The sequence below is a fragment of the Mycteria americana genome, chromosome 6 (assembly GCF_035582795.1).
Source record: "Mycteria americana isolate JAX WOST 10 ecotype Jacksonville Zoo and Gardens chromosome 6, USCA_MyAme_1.0, whole genome shotgun sequence".
Classification (NCBI taxonomy): Eukaryota; Metazoa; Chordata; class Aves; order Ciconiiformes; family Ciconiidae; genus Mycteria; species Mycteria americana.
The window spans coordinates 9,428,124-9,451,729 of NC_134370.1; the positions used below are offsets into that span (position 1 = coordinate 9,428,124).

The 23,606-nt window shown below is 35.9% G+C and overlaps 1 protein-coding gene across 1 annotated transcript in view; it reads right to left on the reverse strand.

Annotated features, from left to right (window-relative positions):
* Positions 1-23,606, reverse strand: part of ATRNL1 (attractin like 1) — a 542,236-nt gene that overhangs the window by 230,637 nt on the left and 287,993 nt on the right. Inside the window, exons 25-26 of the mRNA XM_075504052.1 lie at positions 22,800-22,861; positions 1,579-1,657 (exon numbers count right to left, since the gene is read on the reverse strand). Of these exons, the coding sequence (XP_075360167.1) occupies positions 1,579-1,657; positions 22,800-22,861 (141 nt within the window). The remainder of the gene's footprint in view (positions 1-1,578; positions 1,658-22,799; positions 22,862-23,606) is intronic.

Below are 23,606 nucleotides of genomic sequence, written 5' to 3' on the forward strand. Positions count from 1 at the left end.
GCTATAATTTCAGTGAAGGAAAATTTAAGTGCTAGTTACCCAGCACTTTAAAGCATATATAAATTCACTGTAGATCTACAGTTAAAAACAAAAATGTTATTTAAACACTCATGGTGCCAGTATACTAAGAAAACTTAATTAATTAGAGAAAGACTTGGCTTTTTTTTTTTTAATCTAGATTACAGTACCATTAAGCAAGTGCTGTTTCCAAAAATTATCAAGATTAGAAGCTTCAAGGGGAAAAAATCACTGTCTGAAAATTATACATCTTATTTATAAGAAACAAAATTAAATATGGCTACTATCAGTATACATCATCTGAATCATGCTATATACATGTAGCAGTATACATAACCTAAGTTAAATCTCATATAAGTTTAATCATTTGTTAAACAGGTAAGAACAAATATTTGGGCCAAATTTTCCAACACTGGTATAACGATTTAGACAACAAAAGAATAAAGTAACCTTATGTATGAGTATTTATGGAAGAGCTTCAATTGTGCCATGGTTTTAATGACAGAATTACTGATATTAATAAAGATAGAATTTTGCTTAGAATAAAAAAAAAAGTATGAGCTCTTTGCAGAGAGGGTTGTCTCCTACTATATGTTCCAATAACTGTTGATAACAACGCAGCCTAAGTCACAGCATCAAATAGCTTCCTAGAAATTTTGCGATGCTACACTATGATTCTCTGTGTTCACTCAACTTACCAATGTTTTTGCATTACCATTTTGAGACTTTTGAGAATATTGGGATGTAGTAAACACAGTATAACCAGCTGGTCAAAAGAGGTGATTATCCCTCTGTATTTAGCATTGGTGCAGCCTCACCTTGAGTATTGTGTCCAGATCTGTTAGGAAGTTGAATGTGTCCAGAGGAGGGCAACGAAGCTGGTGAAAGGGCTGGAAGGAATGTCCCATGAGGAGTGGCTAAGGACTCTGGGGTTGTCTAGTTTGGAGAAAAGGAGGCTGAGGAGTGACCTCATTGCTCTCTACAGCTTCCTGAGGAGGGGAAGTGGAGAGGGAGGTGCTGATCTCTTCTCCCTGGTATCCAGTGATAGGACGTGTGGGAATGGTTCAAAGCTGCTTCAGGGGAGGTTCAGACTAGATATTAAGAAACATTTCTGTACTGAGAGGGTGGTCAAACAGGGAACGGGCTTCCTAGAGAGGTGGTCAATGCCCCAAGCCTGTCAGTGTTTAAGAGGCATTTGGACAATGCCCTTAATAACATGCTTTAACTTTTGGTCAGCCCTGAAGTGGTCAGGCTAGATGATCGTTGTAGGTCCCTTCCAACTGAAATATTCTATTCTATTCTATTCTATTCTATTCTATTCTATTCTAAATATTCCACCATAAAGAAAATCTAGCTTTCTGCAACCTAGTGCTGCAATTTCTTTAATTTTTGACAGGAGGAAGAAACAAAGTTTTCTTCTTTAGCATAAAAAGTCCAGGGTAGAAAAAAAAATGTTTTAAATTGTGTATACAGGAGGAAGTGGAGGTGTGATTGTTCATCAAAGCTCTCAATTTAGTCTGAAAGATAAAGCTACCACAATAATCTTAAAGTTATTGATACCTCTCTCCGTCGAGAAGCCCAACAGGTTTGTTTGATTTTCCAAACGACAGCGGCTACCAGCAGTAAGGATAAGAAACAACTGCAATTACAAAAAAAAAAAAAATAATTGTAACATAATGATCTGAGAAAGCTTATGTTTTTAAGGTATCAAAGGTAATGAAAATACATTTAAGCGTGGAAAAAAACCCACAAAAATAGAGGAAAACTAAACTCTGCCAGGATGACAAACAACAGACAACCATACAAGTTCAAAGTCAAAAGAGAATGCACATCTCTGATGCTGTGGTTGTCTCCATAAAATGCTATTACTGTCTCCATTCGCATGGGATAAGCTCAATTACAACTGTCCATATACCCACAACAGTCTCACCAATTATGCACTGCATGGTCCACATTCAGAAGATGGAAAAAGAGGATGAACTGTAGCAAAACAATGATACTAATTTCTACTTCTCTCAGTTTGTGAATTCTGAATAATTTCCTGGGATGCAGGAACAATAACTGTGCAGGGAGTATAATTAGTTTGAGGAACCAGGTTTGCACATGACAATAGGTCTGTTTTATCAAATCAAGTATTTCTATAGTGAATCACCCAGGGAAAACATCCCAAAGAACATTACCACGTTATAGTCCCAAAGACACAACAGAACAAGAAAAAAAAATATCAAAATTATTAAACTTCTGCAGTTCACAATCGGAGCACATGCCTTCTCTCTTGCTCCCATATTTTTGTATTTGTAACATTTAGTCCATAAAGGATTTTGGTAGAAAGATCATTGAACTCTCAAACTCTTTTAGTTAATTTCTGGATACTGACAAAAGGCTCCTAAAGTTGACACCTAATGTAAGCAGTCAGAACATCTTATAATTTATTTAGACAGTTTTTTATAAAAATATCTGGGTTTTCTAGTTGTGTGAAGAACTTTCCGTCGTGTTAGCACATCTGCTGAGCACAGTGTTTGCAATTAATACAACCCTGGAACTATTGAACTATACTAGTCATCCTTTTTCTTTTTTCTTTTTTTTTTTTTTTTCCAAAAAGCTTCAAAATGTATTCTTTAACTAATATGAGAAATACCAAGAACTCCCTGAAGTAGTATAGTTCAGTGGAGTACCGTGCATAAATGCAAAATATAATCATTATCCGTGCAGTAACACCAATGTTTCCCTGTATCATGCTGTAAACAGAACTGAAATTATGACCTAGAAGATACACCTCCAGAAATAATAGTTAATGGCATTCAATATTTATCCAGAATATGGAGACTATTAGAAACCAGTTTATGGCAACTGTAGTTTAATGTCACTATTAAGGTAATGGAATGAAAGCACCCAATCATTCCTTGGTCTGCAAGCAACAGAATCAGCTGTACCACTGAATATTTAACAACAAAAAGTACCGTTGCTCTATGTTCAAAATTCACTCTCCGTAACACAAGCTTTCCTTGATGGTTAAAGTAATACAAATCGATATGCCTTTCTATCAGCATCTTATCCACTTAAAACTCTTTTCACTATAAGCTTTCAAAATTCTTTTTTATCAATTTCTTCTTTGAACACCCTTGAGAAAGCCTGCCAGAGTGAGATCAAGTTTGAAAGAGAAGAGTAACAAATATATAAAGTGGTTTGGGCATAGAATGCTCAATTAAAATTAACGGCTTGATTTGTTCCTTAAGAGACTTAATTCTGTCTGTTTAGCTCCAAGAAGGCTGATTGTTCTGAACCTGAAAGGAAAAAATTGTTAAAGGACCTGTTTCTAGATGCAAAATTTGACTTTCCTCTTAACAGCTAATGTCAACCAGCAGGATTTTTTAGCAGTTTTTTAATGTTCTTTGGGACTTAGGGATTTTTATGCAAAGGAAGATATATTCTCCCTCTCTCCTTGTAGGGCCATTTTAAATACCAGGTTGAGCTTGTATTGGTTCTTGGCACAGATTCTTTAAAAAACAAAGGTATTTGGAATTTTGATTGGTTCTGATCAATGGATCAGAACAGTTCAGCATATCTAAGAATCATTCTGCCAATAGAAAATTGTTGGAAGAGTCCAACAATCTGTAATAAAAAGATGTGAGAGGGTAAGTGCTGGTTCAAGAACCTTAGGGAATTCAGAAGATAAATCTCAACCTTAAACTTTAATGAATCTCAATGCAAATCATCTTTCTACATGGGAACTAATGCAGTAAGAACATTTTAATTGATACACCATTTTATTAGCACAGTATTTCGTACTAGAAGAGTTTCTCTTAAGAGTTTTTAATGACAAAATATCTAAGTAGCACAAAGAATGTTATAACAGAAACTGACATCAGAGAACATTCACCATTTTGTTTAACGCATCACTCCAGTTGATGCACTGATTTAACTTTTTAAAATTTGTCTTTGGCTGTCTCCCTTTCTCCAGTCTCCTTTGAAAGCAAGCACAAGTTGACTATGAATTTAAATTTGGTGTCTAGAAAAAAGCAGAACAAAAAAACCCTCTGACCACCAGAATAAATCCACTTTTGCAGCAACATCTTTTCAGGTTTTTAAGCCAATAGCTGCTTACCAATACTATTTCCCAGAAATGTTTTCCCTACCATATACTGTACTGTCTAGCTAGTAACTGCAACAGATGCTTAGGGGCAACATCAGAGTACTGACATGTTGCTATAAATCAGCATGCTGTGCATGAAGTAAGGGTAAGCCATCTCACTTACTCTTCTTCTCCTCTATAGTTCTTCCAAAAAAATAAATTAGGGAAACATCATCAACTCTGTTTAGAATGATGAACTCAAAGCTCCTGGAATTTGAAAAACATTAATACTTAAAGAGAGATGGACACAAGAAACCAAGAGAGCCTTGCACTGTACAACTACTTCATTATGACCAAGAATGGAATCTCTTTCCTTAGAAAATTCTATCCTTCACATTTATTAATTTCTTGAACAATTTGCTTAAGCTAGTAGACCAAAAAAACTTGAGTGTTCTGGCTGAAAAACCTCAGCCAAATTGCTTCTGTGCTCTGTACATCAATGGAGCTTGGTCACACATTGAACTTTCCTGTCATCAGTCAAAACATCATTAAGTTTACGTGCAAAGTCAAAATCAGAAACAAGTCTTTAAAGACACACCCATAAAATAATATAATGATTGGAAATTACAGCATTGATAATGTGAAATGTTTACTTAACACTTTTGTATGCTCTTTTCTTGGGAAGTAAACATGAAATATTTGACTTTCTTCTCTGTATTTTTAATATAAATAATCAGAAGGAAAAAAAAATCATAATTCATGTTAACGAAGAGAAGAAAGACATGGAAAATAGATTTTTTCAAACTAACCTGGTTCCAGGCTGTGGTGAGATAATAGCCTTGGTTTATTTAGGGCAATAAAAATTAAAGCTGACTGCAAAGGATCTCACAATATTGAGTGACTTGGCAATAAAATAAGACAATGAAATTCAGTGCCAATGAACTGAAGGCAATGTGCACAAGAAAAAAAAATCTCTAACTACAAATACACAATGATAGGTTCTAAATTAGCAATTACCACTCAAGAAAATGGTCTTGAAGTCATTGCAGATAGTTCTTTGAACATATCAACTGAATGTTTAGTGGCAGTCAAAATAGCAAATAGGGTGTTAGGAGAGATTAGAAAAGGAATAAAGAACAAAATAGAAAGCATTGGGATGCCAGTGCATAAATCTATAGTACGTCTGTATCTTGAAGCACCCATCACCTCATCTCAAAAACATAAAATCGAACTAAAAACGTATGAAGGAGTACAGTCCCCTTGGCTAGGGGAATGGAATGGTAGTAGAAATAAGCTCTTTTTGCTTTTGAAACAATAGGGAGTTGAAAGGAGACATGATAAAGACATTAACATCATAGGGAAACAGTATAACAGCAGGACAAGTATAGATGGATGCTCTCCAATCCCCCGGTATACTTCTTAGCTCCTTCTTGAGCCAGAGATATAAGAGAAGAAAGCACAATCACAAATAGTGTAGCAAAACAGAGATCAGTGCAGTACAAAATAAATTAATTAAAAATTGGCCAGCTGACAGCTAAAAAAGAAATTGTCAGAAGGGGACCAACATCAGAAAAGGAAATTTCTCAATTGATTTGCAAGGTTCCCAGAGTATGAGATCCACTCAGTTTTGATGAGACTGATATATAATAGCTGAGAGGTCTATGTATGACACAAAGACTGAAAAAAAAATAGATAATGGTAATGAGGACAAAGAAATCATACAGTGTGCCAATTGGTCAATTGTACTTATTTCAGCAATATTTTTAATTTTTTTTTTTTTTAAACACAATGACTGCTAAGTTGTATTTACAAGGACGACGAATCAAGGCCTCATTTACAGAACAAAGGATATGTATTCCCCGGGGAATGAAGCAATTCCCAAAACAATTGAAAGATCAGTGTGGATGACCAAATCAGTATGAATTGCTGCTGGGATGCTGAAATAAAAAGGATTAAAACAACCTTAAATACTCAGGTGCTCAGTAGTAAGCAGCACTTGGGAGATGAATTTATAACTCTACAAGGTATTGCCAAAACAGATACTATCAGACTTGTTCTTGAAATTCTGGTATTTCCATTTTTTTAAAGTAGGTTGGAAACATAGAGATAATAGAGAGAAGAATCACAAAAAGTATTCAAAGGTTGGAGAAAGTATTTTACTGACAGTGATTTAGCAAGCTCAATCATTTCACTTTTCAAAAAGATCAAGTGGTGACTTGCCTACAGTGTTTATGAGTTTCCATAGGGAGAGAATACCAAGGTTCTCATTCATCTGGCACAGAAACGCATGGTAAGAAAAAATGGCTGGAAGCAGACACATTTGAATTAAACTCAGACATTATTATGATTTATTTTCTGTATCACAAAATAAGGTTACATACACTGAAAAAAAGAAGATTTGACTATGCTCCAATGACCAGATCATCTAAGATACAGAAAAATGGATGGATGGTTAAACAGGGAGTACAAAAAATAAATGTGCTTACACAGACTCATCCACATGGTCATAGATTTGGTCCACCATTTCTGACTCTCTAGTTGAGACTCTGAATGACATCGAATAAACAGATAAATGCCTTTGCAACGCAGATGGCTTATGAAACACTTACCCAGAGTACAGAGTGAATGACTTTCTGCACTTACAAGTGTAAATCTTCCCAATAAGACAATTATCATGCTAAGACACACTTAAAGCCACAGCAGCCCAAGCATTATCAGGATTTTGTAGTCTCTAGAACAAAGAAATGATCTGCCAAAAGATAATGATATAGCTTTCCACAGTTGCCTCTTCAAACCATGTGGAACAAAACAGGGGGAAACACTAAAAAAGCACGCTTGAAGACGAGCAATTTGTCACCAGTGGTGTGTATTACAGGCTGATTGAAAGTGATCGTCTTAGTATTAAGTAGGAGACAATAAACAATTAGAGAATGGATGAACTGAAGAGGAAGCCCTGAGCATAAGTAGTTTATGTCCAGTGCAGCAGAGGGAAGTGGCCAAGGAAGGACTGCAAGAGAACAACAGGGTCTAGTAGCAAGGTCTAGGCCAGACAGATGATCTTCCCAGAAGGGCTCTAGGTACTACGAAAAGAGAAATACTGATTTAATAGAACACAGAAAAGGAAGAATTGCTGCCTGCATAACTGTTTTTGCAATGTACAGAGTAAATTTTTAACTTACAGAGGTCATATTTAGACGTATTTAGTGCAGTTCACAGAGCTGGCTGAGGAGTGAGAGGGCAGCGTTTCCTGTAACTGAGAAACCATTTTCTGTGTGTGTGATTAGGAGGCAGACTAAAAACTAAGATTAATCACTAGCACAAACCGTAAAGGAATTAGTGGATATGTTGCTGCTTGGTATCTGCAAATTAAAACGAAACCTGTAGATCATCTTTAAACAATCTCAAATTACAGGGATAAATACAGGGCAAAATCTGTGAAATGTAATGGTCAGCGTGGTTGGACTAGATGAACTAATGACACATTTGCGCCTTAAGCTCTATGAATGCATTATAAATACACTACAGAATTCCTTTTTTTCATGACATATTAATGCCTGTAAGTTACATATTATATCAAAAGAGTACTTGCTTTAAAATTAAATAATTTACTTATTTTTGCAGTGATGTAAAAGGACCTATTTCATGAATTAAATGTAAATATTTTAAGGACCAGTATTGTAAATGGAAGGTAAACAGAACAAAACAAAATGTTCCATTCTTCACTCTTTCTTTTCTCATTCTCTTATTATTTAACATGCAAAGAGAAATTAAAATGTCCAAAAACGTATGTAAACATTCATGCATGAATAATTGTTGTTTCTACGATTTTACTTAAGCCACTAATTTGCATAATAATTCAGTATAAATTTCCATATTGGATGAAAGCAAACACTTTTTCAAACTTTAGCTTAAATCTAGTATACTTTTAATTCTATTAAAATTAAAAATTGTATGGGATTCTACTTCAAGCACCCGTCACATTTACTCATCTTCCGACAGGGGCCGAAGTACAGCAGCTGCACACAGCTGAGCGTGGTGCAGAGGCCCTAAGCTATGCCCAGTTAAGCCCACCTTTGGAGCAGCATACCTGTGCCAGCACAGTTTGTCAAGACTATTCGAACAACTCACTAGAAAACCGATGGTCTGTTAGCTCGACTGCAGCATCACACTAACGCTGTTACGGTGTCACCATGCTCAAACACATTTGGTAGACGGGTTCTTAGATTCCTAGGGGTATGCCTGCATTGCTGGTTTAGTCTGGGGCTGGGCTGGGCTTTGGAACGATTCCCTGACTGGCACCACTGTCGTGCTTTGGCTCATACCGTGGAGCAACCTTGGAGCCCACGAGGTAGGAACTGAACTGGAAGATCTGCAGTGTACATTGCCGACACAAACGGGCTTTCAGTCCATGGAACTACACTAGAGCTAGTCCAAAGCGAAAAAATGACAAGATGCACATAGTGTGGATGTCAGGGCCTCAGCGCCATTTTACTCAATAGATGATCTCTTATTTGTCCACACTGCTTACTAATAGAGACATAAGCACCCAAAGATTACTTTCATAAAGTCATTCAGGTGCGTAGCAGTCTCACTGACTGCCTACATGTGTATACTTACACACATTTTAAAAGCTCCTCCCAAGTCTTTTTTTGAAAATAGGAGTTGGGCCACCAAGGTAGCTATTGCTTAATTACTTGAACCCTACTCTGCTGAGTGAGACAATAGTTAAATATCCCTCTAGATCCACAAACTTCATGCCCCTTAATCTCACTATCTTTGCCAAGTGCACAAAAACGTAAACTTCATTAAACAGCAATCTTAACGGTGACCCGACACTGTATTAATGTTTCTCTTTCATACCAACCATAGGGGTTTTTAAACATGAACAAAAAATACTAGTATTCAGTAAAAAAACCCTGATGACAAAAAGCTTTTTAATGTAGATACATGCAAAGAAAATGAGTCTCTTAGATAAGTTAATGTTTTTAAATTAATATTGCAAAAGTTTCCTAAGAGATCACATATACTGTTTTTCTAAGAACTGTTTTTCTGACATATTATTTACTATCTTTTTATTGGCAAATAGAGCACATTTTAATTGATATGTTATAAAGCAAGCACAATTGTAAAATAAAAATAATTGAACAATTATTTTTCTAAAACCATGACTTCAAATAGCAATTATTGTCACAGCAATTGATTTCTCTCATTGTACTTGACAAGAACATTGTGTTTATGATTATGATTATGTGCTAGGCTCAGCCATCCTTACTTGTGTTAACTAATATACACATGACAAGCAGCTCCAAAGATTTCAGCAGGATTATCTGAAGTACAAAGCACCGTAAACATACTATTAGGAGTCTGATATGTATGAGAGCAGTATAAAATTTTTTATGTTTTTAATGATTAATTAAATTGCTCTGAATCACACAGTTTTACAAACACCGTTATAAGTAGGAATATTTCAATGATTAGCAACTCTGAATGATTCTGGGAATGAAGTGTTACGGTTCCAAATTAAAATGTGTGAAGGAAAGTAGTCTTGCCCAGCGATGGAGTAGGATATGCAGCTTCCACTCCATGGTAATGCAGTGTGTGGGGTCGGGGAAATAAATCTGGGCTGACCCTGCGGAGCCAAGACACATCGGCCAGTAGTGCTTGTTTCCTGGTCTAAGGGAGCTCTGGCTGCCAAAGCCAGTGAAAGACACTGCCTACTAAGCCAGCATTACCATCTAGGTGATTCAGGAATGTCCTTCTCTTATTCCTGCTAGTCGTGAGAAATACTACCAGTACCAGCAGTTCCATGCACTGGCTGCACCCCACACTCCATTTCTGGAACCGATCAGCTGACAGCTGGGCAACCTTTCCCTCTTCAGCTACACGTATTTTATCATTGTACATACTTAAATATGGCAGGGCTTTTTTTCCATCAGCTTAGATCTGCATCCCATTCTGAGCCAGATTTTTCCTGCCCCTGTTGTTTTAATAAAGCAAGAGCTCCTGAGCTCCAACTTTTCCCCACAGTTTCTCCACAAAATAAAGGAACCCAAGGGAATTTAATAGGGACATGGTATAGTGGTGGTCTTGGTAGTGTTAGGTTTACGGTTGGACTCGATGATCTTAAAGGTCTTTTCCAACCTAAACGATTCTGTGATTCTGTGATTCTAATCTTAAAGCCATATAAAGGGTTCAAGCCCTCAGTTCACACTTTCCTAACTGGAAAGTGAAAGAAATGTCTGAATATGAAGTAAATTATCTACAATGCTATTTAAAACTTCAAGTATTTCCAAAAACCATTTAAATGCAAATTTGTATTTATTTATTTGTCTCTCAGATGGAATTTACACAAGTTAAGCAACACCTTTCAAGTTCATTTGAAACTAATTACATGGATAATTCTTCTTATCCAGATGACAGTGATTAAAATACTATTTTTGGATGCAGTCCTGAAAGCCCATATATTCCCATAAATAAATCTTGCATGAAGTGTCTCATGAAAGTCACATAATTGCACCTAAAATTCACTTCTCGCATGTCCACAACTACCAACCTTATAAAAAAAAAGAATAACAGTTAAAAAGAAAGATATATGGCCTTCTACTAACCTGGTCCTCCCAGGCAGAACTCTATGGTAAGAATTCAAGGTAAAGGATATCCACATTAGATTTGTTTTACCGTGTCATGGTTGATAAACAGGAACAGCATCTGCACAGAGATGCAGTTCATAAAATTACTGACCAAGGTTTAAATGAAGATTTACAAACATTACAAGGGCATAATGTAAATACCTTAGCTCATGGATTAAAAAATACATTCATATATGGAGAGTCAACTGAAAGCATTTTTATTTAATATATGCAAAAGATGGTAATAGAAAATCTGTATACCCTTTTCTGCAGTTCACGCAGCAAAGTAATTGCCATGAACAGCTCTGTAGGTAAAGAAAACACTAATACATAGTTATTCTAAGGTGAGAAAAGGCCGACAGTGTATACAATAGGGATCAGAATTTAGAATAAACTCAACTCTTAAATGATATAAGCTTTTCTATTTATTTGAGTATTTAACATGTGTTTAAAAAAAAAAAAAAAAGGAAACCCAAAAGAATAGGTTTCAGTGATTTCAGATTCCTGCATTTCAACATAGTGTTCTCCAATGCCAGCCTAACACCTATCAAGTATTGTCAGTGCAGACGCAAGTTATACCCCAAGGAAACATCAAACCTTTGTGAAGATTTCCACCTAGTATCAGAGCAGTCCTTTTAACTGAGGAGAACAGGAGACCACATCTAAAGAATTTCCTACTCCTGGTGTAGGAAAATACTACAATTCTTATCTTCATAACATCTGTGCCTTAGAATCATGCACAAACTGAACGCTTCTGCTTGGAAACATGTAACCAGTGCTTATCTCGCTTAGAAAAAAATAAAGGGAAGAAGGAAGGCTGAGATGGAGCCACAGACAGAGTAACTGGGCTGGTGAGTAAAAATTCAGTTCAGAAAGTATGTCAACACGTTCTCTTTCCCTGGCAGATGAGACTGATCATTGATGATCCCAAGCTTTAGAAATGAAATATTTTCAGAGACAATGGACTGGGGGGGACTCTATTCCCACATAACAAATTCCTGTTTTTCTGTACGTTAGAATCAGAGAGATTAGATGTTTTTATGAAGCCAAGAGAAGTTTGGCAGATCAGTGTAACAGATCTTTCTACAGAATTTCATCTGCCACAGAGTAGATGGATATGAAGACGAAAATTTATTTATATCTTGGAGGACTATTATTGACTATGGCAGGAAGATTGTAAAGGAATTCCTCAGAAAAAGATCTTATTCCCTGGCCTTATGAAGAAAAATATGTGGGAAACACAGGGATATTGTAACTTGTTTTAAAGAAAAGAGCCCTAATAAAATCTCAGACACAGCCTAGCTTTAAAGATATCACATAACTGCATCACTACCCTGTCCACCACAGAGGGCAGACTCAGACATGAGCAAAAATTCTTAACTGATTTTTTTTTTTTTAAATGGCAGATAGTGCTTAAATCTCAGAACTTGACATAACATTTTTGAATCAGTAGGACTCAGGTGGGTGTGGAATTTCATATCCTGTAGCACTGTCTGATCCAAGCATCATTTCTTTTACTGTATGACCTGTGTTACAGCTGTATCTTAAAAAGTATTCAAAGTAAAGCCCCTTTAAGAAATCATCTCCTGCATGGCTACATGCTCAATCTGAAATCCCAAATCAATTTATTCCAACTCCACAAAGGTAGTACTAGCTTTTAGGTGCTTCCTGAACAACTCTAACCTGACTGTGATCATGAGATGATACCGTCCATCTGCTGCAGCTGGATTCTGTTGTATAGTTTGTACCTTTTTTCTTTTTTGAGGATTCTCATTAACTAACCATCAGGCCACCTCTAGCTGCCCAGCCAAACAAGAAGCATAGAGTAAGGAAGGACATGTGTGATCCAAGCTCACTATTACTTCCACAAGGTAAGTCTGAATTAACCTAATGACACGATTTTCTAAAATATCCGAGAAGTTTGCACCACAGCCACCTGGACCACTTATGTACGTCCACTGCAACTCCACTCAAAAAATAAGTACACCTGTGTGAAATATATGTGAATATATATTTTATATATATAAACATAAAATAAAATTATGTCGGTATTATGGGAGAAGAATGGAGTTATGGAATGTGATTGTTTTACTGCTTAGATAAATAGCAATATAAACAACAACAACAAAAATCAAAGAAAAGTGTATGAGCTGCCTCTACTCAAGTACTTCTACCCAGAACACCGATACTAAATGGGGCAGCACAGTATTCATGGTAGGTAGTCATGGACTGATTCACCCAAACACTGACACTTAGTAGCACAACGCATGCCTGTGTATCCAAGAAATTATAAAGAAAGGACTAGATGCACAGGCTGAGATGCTCCAGCTGTTTTGCATGTAGTGTGTAACTTGTTTGGGAAGCAATGAAGATTTATTGTAGTAAAAGCTGCTTGTTGCCTTTAGGTGGCCCACTGCCCCGGTAAATGTTTTTGATGGCAGCAGCCTTTCTGCTTTGAAACTGGTTTTGGCAGTGGAGATCTATAGCATTGCAGAAGAGCCAAAATAAAGGACATGGGCAAATTAAAGCGGTACCCCTGTGCCATGGAGCTTTCTGACTGGTTTCCACAGGACCGCTGGATGTTGTGGCACCGAACGTTTGGACTGCTCTACTGAAGTTAAGAGAAACACGTGGAAGGGAAATGAGCATTAAAAAACCAGTATACTGCCAAAAGCACGCTGCAAGAAGTCTCTAGTGGAGCACATTTAAAATTACTATTAAAAATGTAAGCAAAATAATTTTGTTGAGGAAGAAGAGCAAAATTAAGTAAAATAATAAACTAAAACTTTAATAATGGTATTAATAAAGCTTCGCAATTTAAGCTCTGAATGCATAACTGAAAACAGGGAGATTAAAGTATCAATGGTATCTACTGCATTTTATATAAATTATATTTTAAAGTAAGCAGCATCAATGAAATATCAATATAAAACATATTAGTTTATTAGTAAGAACAGCTACCACATCTGTGTAAAATCATTTATTAATATATATTGAATGTAGAAAACCAACTTAATCCTTCATCTCCTGAGGCATAAACTCCTGTAATAGTTTAAATCATCTCTGACAACTGCCCCTACAAAGCCTGGGCTTATTGGTCTTTGCTGTGCAATGAAACATCAAAACACTTCTTGAAGGTAAGGAAGATTGAAATGCGTTTGAGCAGGGAATTTGTTATTTGCAGGAAAATGATTATGAAAAAGAGGTATTGATTTTTTTCATTAAGTACATGTGCCAAAATGTTACAGAGAATGTAGGGTGGTTTTAAATAATTTTATTAAATAAAATTATTATTAAAAAGTGACTATATAAAGTATAAATGCACACATACATATTTTATATTTATATTTTCCTACATGCATAATTCATGTATGTATACATAAAGCTGTCTTTCCATATTAAATATACCACGAGCCATACCAGAAGCAACTATAGTAACATATGAATGAATGATCAATTATGCGAACAGCCTTTATATACAACTAAAAAGGGAAAATGGATATAGTGTACATCAGGACCCTATTTGGAAGACCAACATTCACATTCCATTCTGCCAATACAATATCAAACAAAAGTGAACAATTTAAAAGGACCCTGAAATATATTAGGCAATAAAGGTCTAGATGTGAACTCTAACTCTCAGCAGTTCTTCCTTTCACCTCTTTGAGGCAGCAAATAAAGAAGATTTACAATCAAAGGGGCTTAATCTAACATAAACTGAAATTAATCTCCATAGAATAAATAGAACATCACACCCGTAAAGTGTGATTATGTTTCTTTTACTCATGGAAAAGACTTTCATATTTCATATAATTTTATGGTTTTGCCCTTCATGGGTGAAATACTCTATATTTCTTTCAACAAGTGATATTGTATATAAAAAATCCAGACCCAAAAAGGGGGATGGGGGGGGAAACCTGTGACCATTAAACTTGCAGACAAATTATGAAATACAGAATCTAATATCTTCTGCAGTAACTTTCAAGAAGAATTAGAAATTAAATATTTTTTTCTATTTAAAAAGAGATGTGCTGTCAATTCAGCTTTTTTGCAATGATTTTGCTGATTTATAATAATCATTTAAAATTTTAATTTAAGGGAGAAAAAGACTCATTTACTCTAAATAAGGTCAATTAGTGAATTTGGGGAAGGAGGACTGCCAACCAATGCCCCATTTCAGCAGCCTTCCAAACCAAAAGATTCACATTATTTTAAGAATTTTTTTTATGCTTTCCTCTCATTCTTTTTTTTCACTGCACTGTTTCTCTAGTGCAGATGTTATCCTTTGATAACAAATCACAGAAATATAAAATACACTTAGAGAACCACCAAGCCATGTCAACATTGTTTAGCGTATTAGACTCAAATATAATCAAGAAATTTAATAAATTGTTAAAGGATTTTTCCTTTCATTATTTAATATTTCCAATACCTTTTCCAAAGAGGCGAATATATTTGAAGTGGTAGGTGTAAAAAAGTCATAAATCTCCTTATTGAATGCCCTATTAACATGACAATTTCCTGAAGACAGGGAAAGGATTTTTAGATATCCAAGCCAAAGAAGCATCATTATTTTTCTGTAATTGCACTATATAAAGAATACAAAACCCTTGATACCCCGTCAACTTGATTATTTATAATTTCGACTGGAAAGACTCAAGACACATAAGGAAAGAAATATCATTTTGAAACTGTAGAGGGTTTTCCTAAAATATCACAAAAAATTGAAAACATAGAAAAGCAGTTGTGTTATGAAACATAATTGGGCCATATATGCAGATTAAATTCAGATTTAAAAATATAAATAGATGATGTAACTACTTTTTAATGTGTAATTTTTAGTGCAGTTTTTGGAGTCCACAGCAGAGTTTCCATAATTTTGCTTCTTATTGACAAAATGTAGCCCCCTCTCCCCACTGAAACCCAATAAATAAATTAAACCCAAAATCTTCCACACAAAATGCTTCATTTGGTACCAGGAAATTTTACTGGAATACTTTTATTAATAGTCCATTAAAAAAGCTCATTAGATGAAGTCCTTTGAATTCCGATGTCTCTTCTCAAAAGTAAATAATTAAATTTAATATTTTAGTATCTATGAAATCCACAGCATAACACACAGTCGAGTACTTTTCTGTCTTTCTGTGATTTATTACAACTGAACACAAGGACTGAATATTTCTCTACTGCCATAAACAGATTGCTCGTTTCTTCCATGCCACTCACTTCACAGCCTGCCGTACCGGCTGCGTCTGCAAAGACAGACTGGCAGAGTGCTTGAGAAAGCTGCTTGTCACTTGCTATAACAGACAATGACATTATTGCCTAAAGGAAAACCCTACTATTTTCTACTTCCTTTATTCTTTGCTATTATTTTTCTTCATCAGCTTTCGCCCCACTTCACTATACACTTACATCTGGAAACAAACTTCTGAAGTTAACTTTGCAACTGGTACATACACCCTGTCATAAGAAGACAGAATTGCCTCTCTTGAATTAAAATGACAAAAGCAAAATTTCAAGTCCATTTATCACAGATGAAAACCTGTTCTAGTTCTTTTGTTTAAAGTACGGTGAGCTGGAGTTTCATAAAGAAGTGACCAGGATTAAGCACTCTAGGAGACAAATAGCTGTGAGTGCCAACGTTTTAGTCTAAGAAAACAATTGACTAATTGATTTAAGAAAATACAATATAAAATGTAGGGAATCAAAACACAAACACAGTGTGAATTATCTATGATGCTTCCTAGGAAACAAAATACAAAGTAGCTGTAAGAAGACGCGTGCCTGGAAGGAGACCAATACAGAACTGTCTCAGAGTAAGGGAGCCTGCAAAGTACTGAGTCTTCAAGAAAAGACACACTTTCTTCAGGAGTCTTGGGAAGTACGTTTCAGGTGCCACCTTCTGAGTTAACACTACTACATAACTGGCAGCTTTGATTCCAATGAGATTTCATAAAAGCAGAGGAAGTGACAAAATGTTTTTTGGAGTGCTAGGCTACAGCACCATACACAATAAAGAGTGCAATTTAAGATTTTCTCTTTTTTTTCTCTAAAAAAGACTAGGAAAAAAAAGAAGAGAAATCTTTCAAATCCTGTTACTGTCACCCAAACCTTCACCCTACAACTCCCCTCTTTTGCACTTAACCAACTCCAGAACTTATTTCTAGTTATTATGAACTGAGAAGAAATTGGGATTAAGCACTTTACCAGGCACAACGAACCACTCTCACTAACTGTATTTGATACACACAGGGAGTGAGAAATGCAAAATTTTAAATGCACCTACTTGAAGGAAGGAAAAGCCCATACCTGCTGTATATCAAGCAAGCACACAGGCCACCTTCACATATCAAGCTAAGCAATTATTTTTTTACTTTGAGGAATACTGTATGGTGAAGTCAAAATACAGCAAGCACTCGTGCACTCACATGCACTTCCAAATGATTCAAAGGATGAACACAGAAAGAAGAACAACAGGAATGAAATAATGGAAAACAGTTCTGTTCACCAAGGAATTAAATGACTCATCCTTTGTTCTGAAGAGCAACCGATCCAGTGGTGCTGGGGAATCTCCTTTGCCTGCAGGCCAATAACAAGTGGCTGTCTTCTCAGGAAATATGAATATCTCAAATAAGTCTACAGTGATGACAAAGTTTCTGGGTGAATCAGAGAGTGGAAGACACAAAGCTACTTTCCACTATTCAAACCAAACATCTTAAACAAAATAAACCCCACCTCAGATTGCCCACTGCAGTATAGACATGCTTGTCCCAGTGGAAGTCAAACAACTACTTGCTTCCAAGTGAGGTGAAAACTGTTTAATGCATCACTAAGTAAAAATCAATTTTATTCTAGCCCCAAATGTAAAATCCATTTTGCTAAGATAACTTGATTTTCATGTTACCAGAAAATATTCTAATTTAGATTTATAAGACTTCTGCATTTTCTGAGAACCCAGCCATGGTGGACTTGATCTGATCCTGACACGTGGCATTTTGTCTTTCTTACGGAGATCAATATTTGATCTCATAAAGCTAAGCATGCCAAAATCGAGCATTAATTTATCATCCTTTATTTTAACAAAAACAAAACACGAAGCCAGACAGACACGCCAAAGGATGCCGGTAAAGAGAATGAATTAACCCGTTGCAAATTTATACCCAGAACAGCAGATTCAGGTACTGAAGCTCTCAGGAGCTCTGATACAACCCGCTGAAATGCAGCCGTGCACTCCCACTGCGTGAAACACAACTGAAGTGACTGTTCTGAGATTTTGGCACACAGTCATACATATGGGGGTGATAAATCTGGTCCTGCAGTACCTGCTGCAATTCCTATTGTAGCTCGTGCTACTAGTCCTCCTCCTAACCTAAATGCCCATCCCTTCCTCCTGCAATAAACATTGGGCATATTGGAATATTGTTTTATCTCATTTGTAAGGCTCACAGAGAGATCTGTCAGAAAGAATGTACCCCTGATCCTAAATGACCATAATTTTTCATAGAATTTTTTAAAGCACACACAAAGGAAGGATTTTCAAACTTTCAAAGTATCCATATTACTTAATATCGCTCTACATATTACAAACTGGAAATTCTGTAATTCATACTAGTAAGGAGACACGTTATAAAAGTGACTAAAGTGTAGCATTCCAGCCAGCAGCTCCACCCCAAGAGCCAGGGACACTGGAAGGAATCATTCTGAGAGCATAAAGATGTACGCTCAGAGCAAGCGCCTGATTAGTTAGTGGTTGGTATTATGTATTTGAAACAGGCTTTTAAAAAATAGTTATGACAGTAGCAGTTGCATATTATTACCTATCACAAAAATACTAATAGCTAACCTTTGTCACCTGTACCTATTTCATCTTTGCCTGGTTTTTGATTATGAGACAAAACCGCATTTCTTACCAGAACTCCTACTTCAGATTCTTGATACAAATAATTTTCTGAGAAATGCGCGAGTACTGTTATAAATTCTTAACTGTAATTTTATTTAAAAGCAGGTTTAGATATCAAGAGTTTCTTGGCTCTCAATCCTGGATTTACTCAAATCATATATAATAAAAACTAACAAATATTGAATGTTGTCAATTTTTATGCGTGATAAAATATGATCTAAAGAAAAAGTAAACAATGTTTTCAGAAGCTAAAGATACTTCATACACCATTATGAAATGCCTAAAATGTCCTGGCCACCTACTCAGCTAAAACAATATATTCATGTAAGACTTGAAAACATTGAAAACTTCTTTATCACTTATAGTTTAGAAAAAAAACCCCAGGCTTTAGCTTATTGAGTGTTTTACTGGTCAGGGTAATACAGGAATAGACTTTCTTTAACTGTGGGGACTGCACTTCGTCAGTATAAGAAGAAAGATCATTCACATTTGCTGCCTGTGAAATTTTCTAATGAGATCTGTACTGCTTCAAAGCAGGTGGGAAAAAAAAAGTCACACACTTCTCAATTTGTGTGACGGCTAAAAGTCTTCAAGGCATTGACTAAAGCAACACAGATGCCACAGTTTCTATCAGACTGTTAGGAATCTGTTACTACTCTTACATATCTGATTGCATTTCTACTCTTAGAGAAAAGGTCACTGAACCAGTAGATACGATGAAACCTTCCAGTATAAAAAGAATGAAATTAAATAGGGGTTTTTTCCACTCTGAATATCATGGTCTGGAGCACTACAGTTTCTGTAATATTCTGCTTATTTTTTAAAATTACCTTCTATTTCTATAACTTTTCTGTTCTAGGACATACAATAACAGTACCTTGGTAGATCAAGCATTAATTGCAGATCTAATCATAGCTTTTGCACTTTATTATGTATAGTTTTAAATAAATTCCTTACAGAACAATATTTCTAAAATAGTTGATCTTGATACATCAGGAAAATTCTAAAAATGCTTGTTATTTTGATGTTTCTGATTCAAGCAGTAAAAGGTGCATTTAATCTTTTACTCTAGAACATACACCCTACACAGGAACAGTTTTAAACTATACTTTTGAATGGTTGTTAAAAAACCTGTTATTGTCAAATAAACCTATTTGTTGGTTTGGCTAGGCAGCCAGCGTGAACAGGGTTATGCAACGTGCTCAGAAACACAAAGAATATAATACTAGATGGGAGAAATGCAAATACATGTTTATCAAAGCAGGTTGAAACATGTTTTGTTATCAAGCACATTCAAATTGTCTTTAAACACAATTATTTTTTCTGTCAATAATCCTAGCAAATATGACCTAGGTTATTACTGTTACCAACATAATTTGCCACTGTTCTAATATACCGCATTCCCATCCAGTAAAAAAAAAAAATAAAACAAACCAAGAAACAAACAAACCAACCAACCCTTATTAAAATCATTTTGTTAGGCTACAAACTGTTGAAACCAAATTTTCAAATAAAGGCTTGAACACTATCAACCACTTTGGGGAGGACGTATTGCTGCTGTCTTTGGGTATGACTAACTCTGTCCACTAGTGTGAAAAAAAAAATAAATTAGCTATTGCTTCATTTTCCTATCAGAAATATTCTGCAGCTTGTTTAGACTAGTGATCCTGTAGGAACAACATCCAATTTAATATCTACTGAAAGTTTTAATGGTGTCTAGACTGGAAACTTTTCATTCTAAATTTCTCAGTCTGGTTTTCTGTAAAGGAGATACTAAGGATTTTTCCTACATTTATTTACAAGACATTGCAACAACTAGTCCAGTGATAAACAACCTGACAGTTTCTTCTTTGGATCATTTACGTGGACTGACCATCTGCTAGCTCTGATGACAGTGAGGATGCTACGCTCGCAGCAGTTACGAGTCGGGAGAGTCGTTGTGACATTATGCATGATTGTTTTGGTTCTGTGATAAGAAAATAAATGGACTTCTAACACCTACGAAAACCCCATGCCTCTGGGCATAACACTGCAAAAAAACATATAGAAGGTACCGGTCCGTGTCTTAGAAAGAGACAGTTAGCCAAGCAATAGGCCTGGGCTACTCTTCCTAGCAGAGTTCATCAACTTGGGAACACAAGGCAACTAAGTAACATTGTTCATGCAGTCCTTTCATTGGGAACCAACTCAAGCCTCACCTCTCCCTTCCCTTCCCTTTCCCTTCCCCTCCCTTTCCCTTCTCCTCCCCTTTTCTTCTCAGGTTCTCCTTTGCAAAGTGTGAATTTACTGTGTGCTATTCTTTCTGCTTTTTTCTTAGAAACACAATATGAGAGCTCCAGCTCCTAGGCATCCTACTTATGTCTACAGACACCTTAATACCAATTCAGTCGTAGAAGAGTACCATACAACCTTACATCAGGATTTTAAAATATATTTTGATAAACACTCTATTTCTCATCATAACCATCAAACCTTAGCCTGATTTGTATGTGCCTTTGGAGAGTGCCCCATCATTAAGTTTTGTACCTTGCTTGGATTACTGCAAGGCACTACTCACAGAGTTTCCCGATTCCTTTACATATTTCTGCAACTAGGTTCCTAAGGTTGATTATTAACGTTATGCTGCAGATAGCTGCAAGCCCCTATTGAACCGAGTGCCAGCTGAAAGCCTTGGTTATACGATTGGACTGGGGCTGAGTCAAAGGCAGTGGTAGGACAGCTGGCAGCTATCCTACAACCTTTCTCTCTGTAAGGGGGATTACACTGGCCTTGGCTTCCAGTGAGCTTACTGTTCAGGCGGAGAGATCTCTTCTTTCATCAGGATCACGGCGAGTTTGCATTTACCCAGAACAAAACATATCAGATAGAACATCACACCAGGAGAGCTAATGCACTGTATGTATAGAGATGGCTTCACCATCAAAGAGCCTATAGTTCACCTTTTCTAAGTCTGCATTAGGGCACACAGTAGAAACAAACTGCTTTTAGTCTACATCTGCTATTTGTCACAGGGTCCCTCTGTTCTATTGTACTTGGACAGACTTTGCTTTCTTCTATAGGAGTTTGCCGTCTTAAGGTTTGCATGAGCATCATAATTTTTTAGATCTTGCTGGCTTCCCAGAAAAAAAAAAAAAAACCAAACCAAAAACAAAAACCAAAAAAACACCCCAACAAAAATCCCAAACACTACTAGACTGACCTTTAGGCTACAGCATTTTATTGCTCTGTTTGTGGTGAATGAGGAGAAATGGGATGCTTTGCATCAGCTACTAAACCGCTCTCCATTAGCCAATGCATTGGGTACAGAAGACTTCAGGGTCTGCTCATTTCTGCCCCATTTTTGGTGACAGCAATTAACAGAAGTTGGTCTGTTCATAGCATGTAAGAGTCTGATTCTTCAGGTACCCTTCCTCAGAGCACAGTGATTGAAGCAAACAGAAAAGCTGTACTGTGAACTTGTGAAATAAATGCATAGCAGTTCCAGAAATACAGAAAGTCTGATGAACATTCTTGTCTGTCACTGTTCACATTTTGTATACACTTCATATTGGGGAATATCTTCACAGCAAGATTTCAAAGCACCATAACTAATCCATGTATATTCAAGTTTGTGACATTTTATAAGACAGCTGAACTTTTAAGAAGTCTTTCAGTGGAGTTTTGTTCAGATCCTAGAATAGTTGTCCATCTGCAGTCGAAGCCATTTCCTGCATTGCTGCCACAACCAAATCTCATGCATCACTTATCGCCTTTCACAATTAATCTCTAACATATGAAAGCATTAGTAGTGATTTGGGGGGCTTTATTAAAAATAACAAGCTATTCAACAGAACCATCATTTTTAATAATTCTTTCAACAAAAAATTCACACGTGAATTACTAGTTTAAGTCAGTATAGCTGGCTTCTCTTAATTGCTATATTATACAGTACATATCTAGCTAATATTTATGAAGTAAGTGTGAAGACTGTACCACTGAATATGAAATTTATGAAAGATGCCAGCAGCTGCCTGTAGTTACAGGGCAATGGCCTGGATCCTCCACTGGTGCAAATTAGAGAATGCAGTTTAAAGGCTTCCTTGCAGGCATTTCTTACGATTAAGAAGCTGGTTAAGATATTAGTTTGATGGAAAAAAATCAGCATGATTTCAGTCAGAAGACAGAAAAAGCAATTTACCTGAAGAAGGTGACAAAGAACTGCACCAGATCCATGATAGTATTGTGCTGTGAGAAGGCAATCTGCAAATAAAATAGAAGTAAATTACAACATTTTCAGAATCAACAGCTCTTTTTAGGCTAGGGCTTTATGGCTCCACGGATGATTAGTTTCAAGTGTAATTTCAGTCTAGTGTGCACACACATACATTTACCATAAAGTGAGATGAGCAACTAACTCCCATGTCTTTGCCTGTGTCAAAATACAAACAATGGAATATAGTCTTTCTATTGAAGTAAAGATAATAGAAATATCCACGTAAAACTTGCTTGATATAAACAATGAAAACAACATGCAAAATATTAAGAAACCATATTGATATAAATTGTCTTCTTTATAGTCAACTGTTTTAACTATCACCATTTTCCATTTTAATAGCAACACTGAAACAAGGTTTTAGAAATGACAAAAACCATCTTCTGCATAAAATTAATACATTTAAATATTTTAATTGCATAACATTAAAATTAATGTATATGTTAATTTTTTAAAAACCAGATAAATCTGGTGCATAATAAAACAAATTGTTTCAAAGCAAATTACTTTAAAGACAAAGTAACAAATATTCTTTTAGGCTACGTTTTTACAGCCTCACCAGAACATGCATTAGTTCAACTCCTTACTGTAATTTTTCACAAAGATTTAATAATTATCTCTAAGACAGCATATACACACAGACGCCCATTCACACTTGCATGCAATAGAGCCTATAATTATTATTATAATTACTTTTTGCTAATGTTAAGAACAGTACTTAATTTTTAAGTT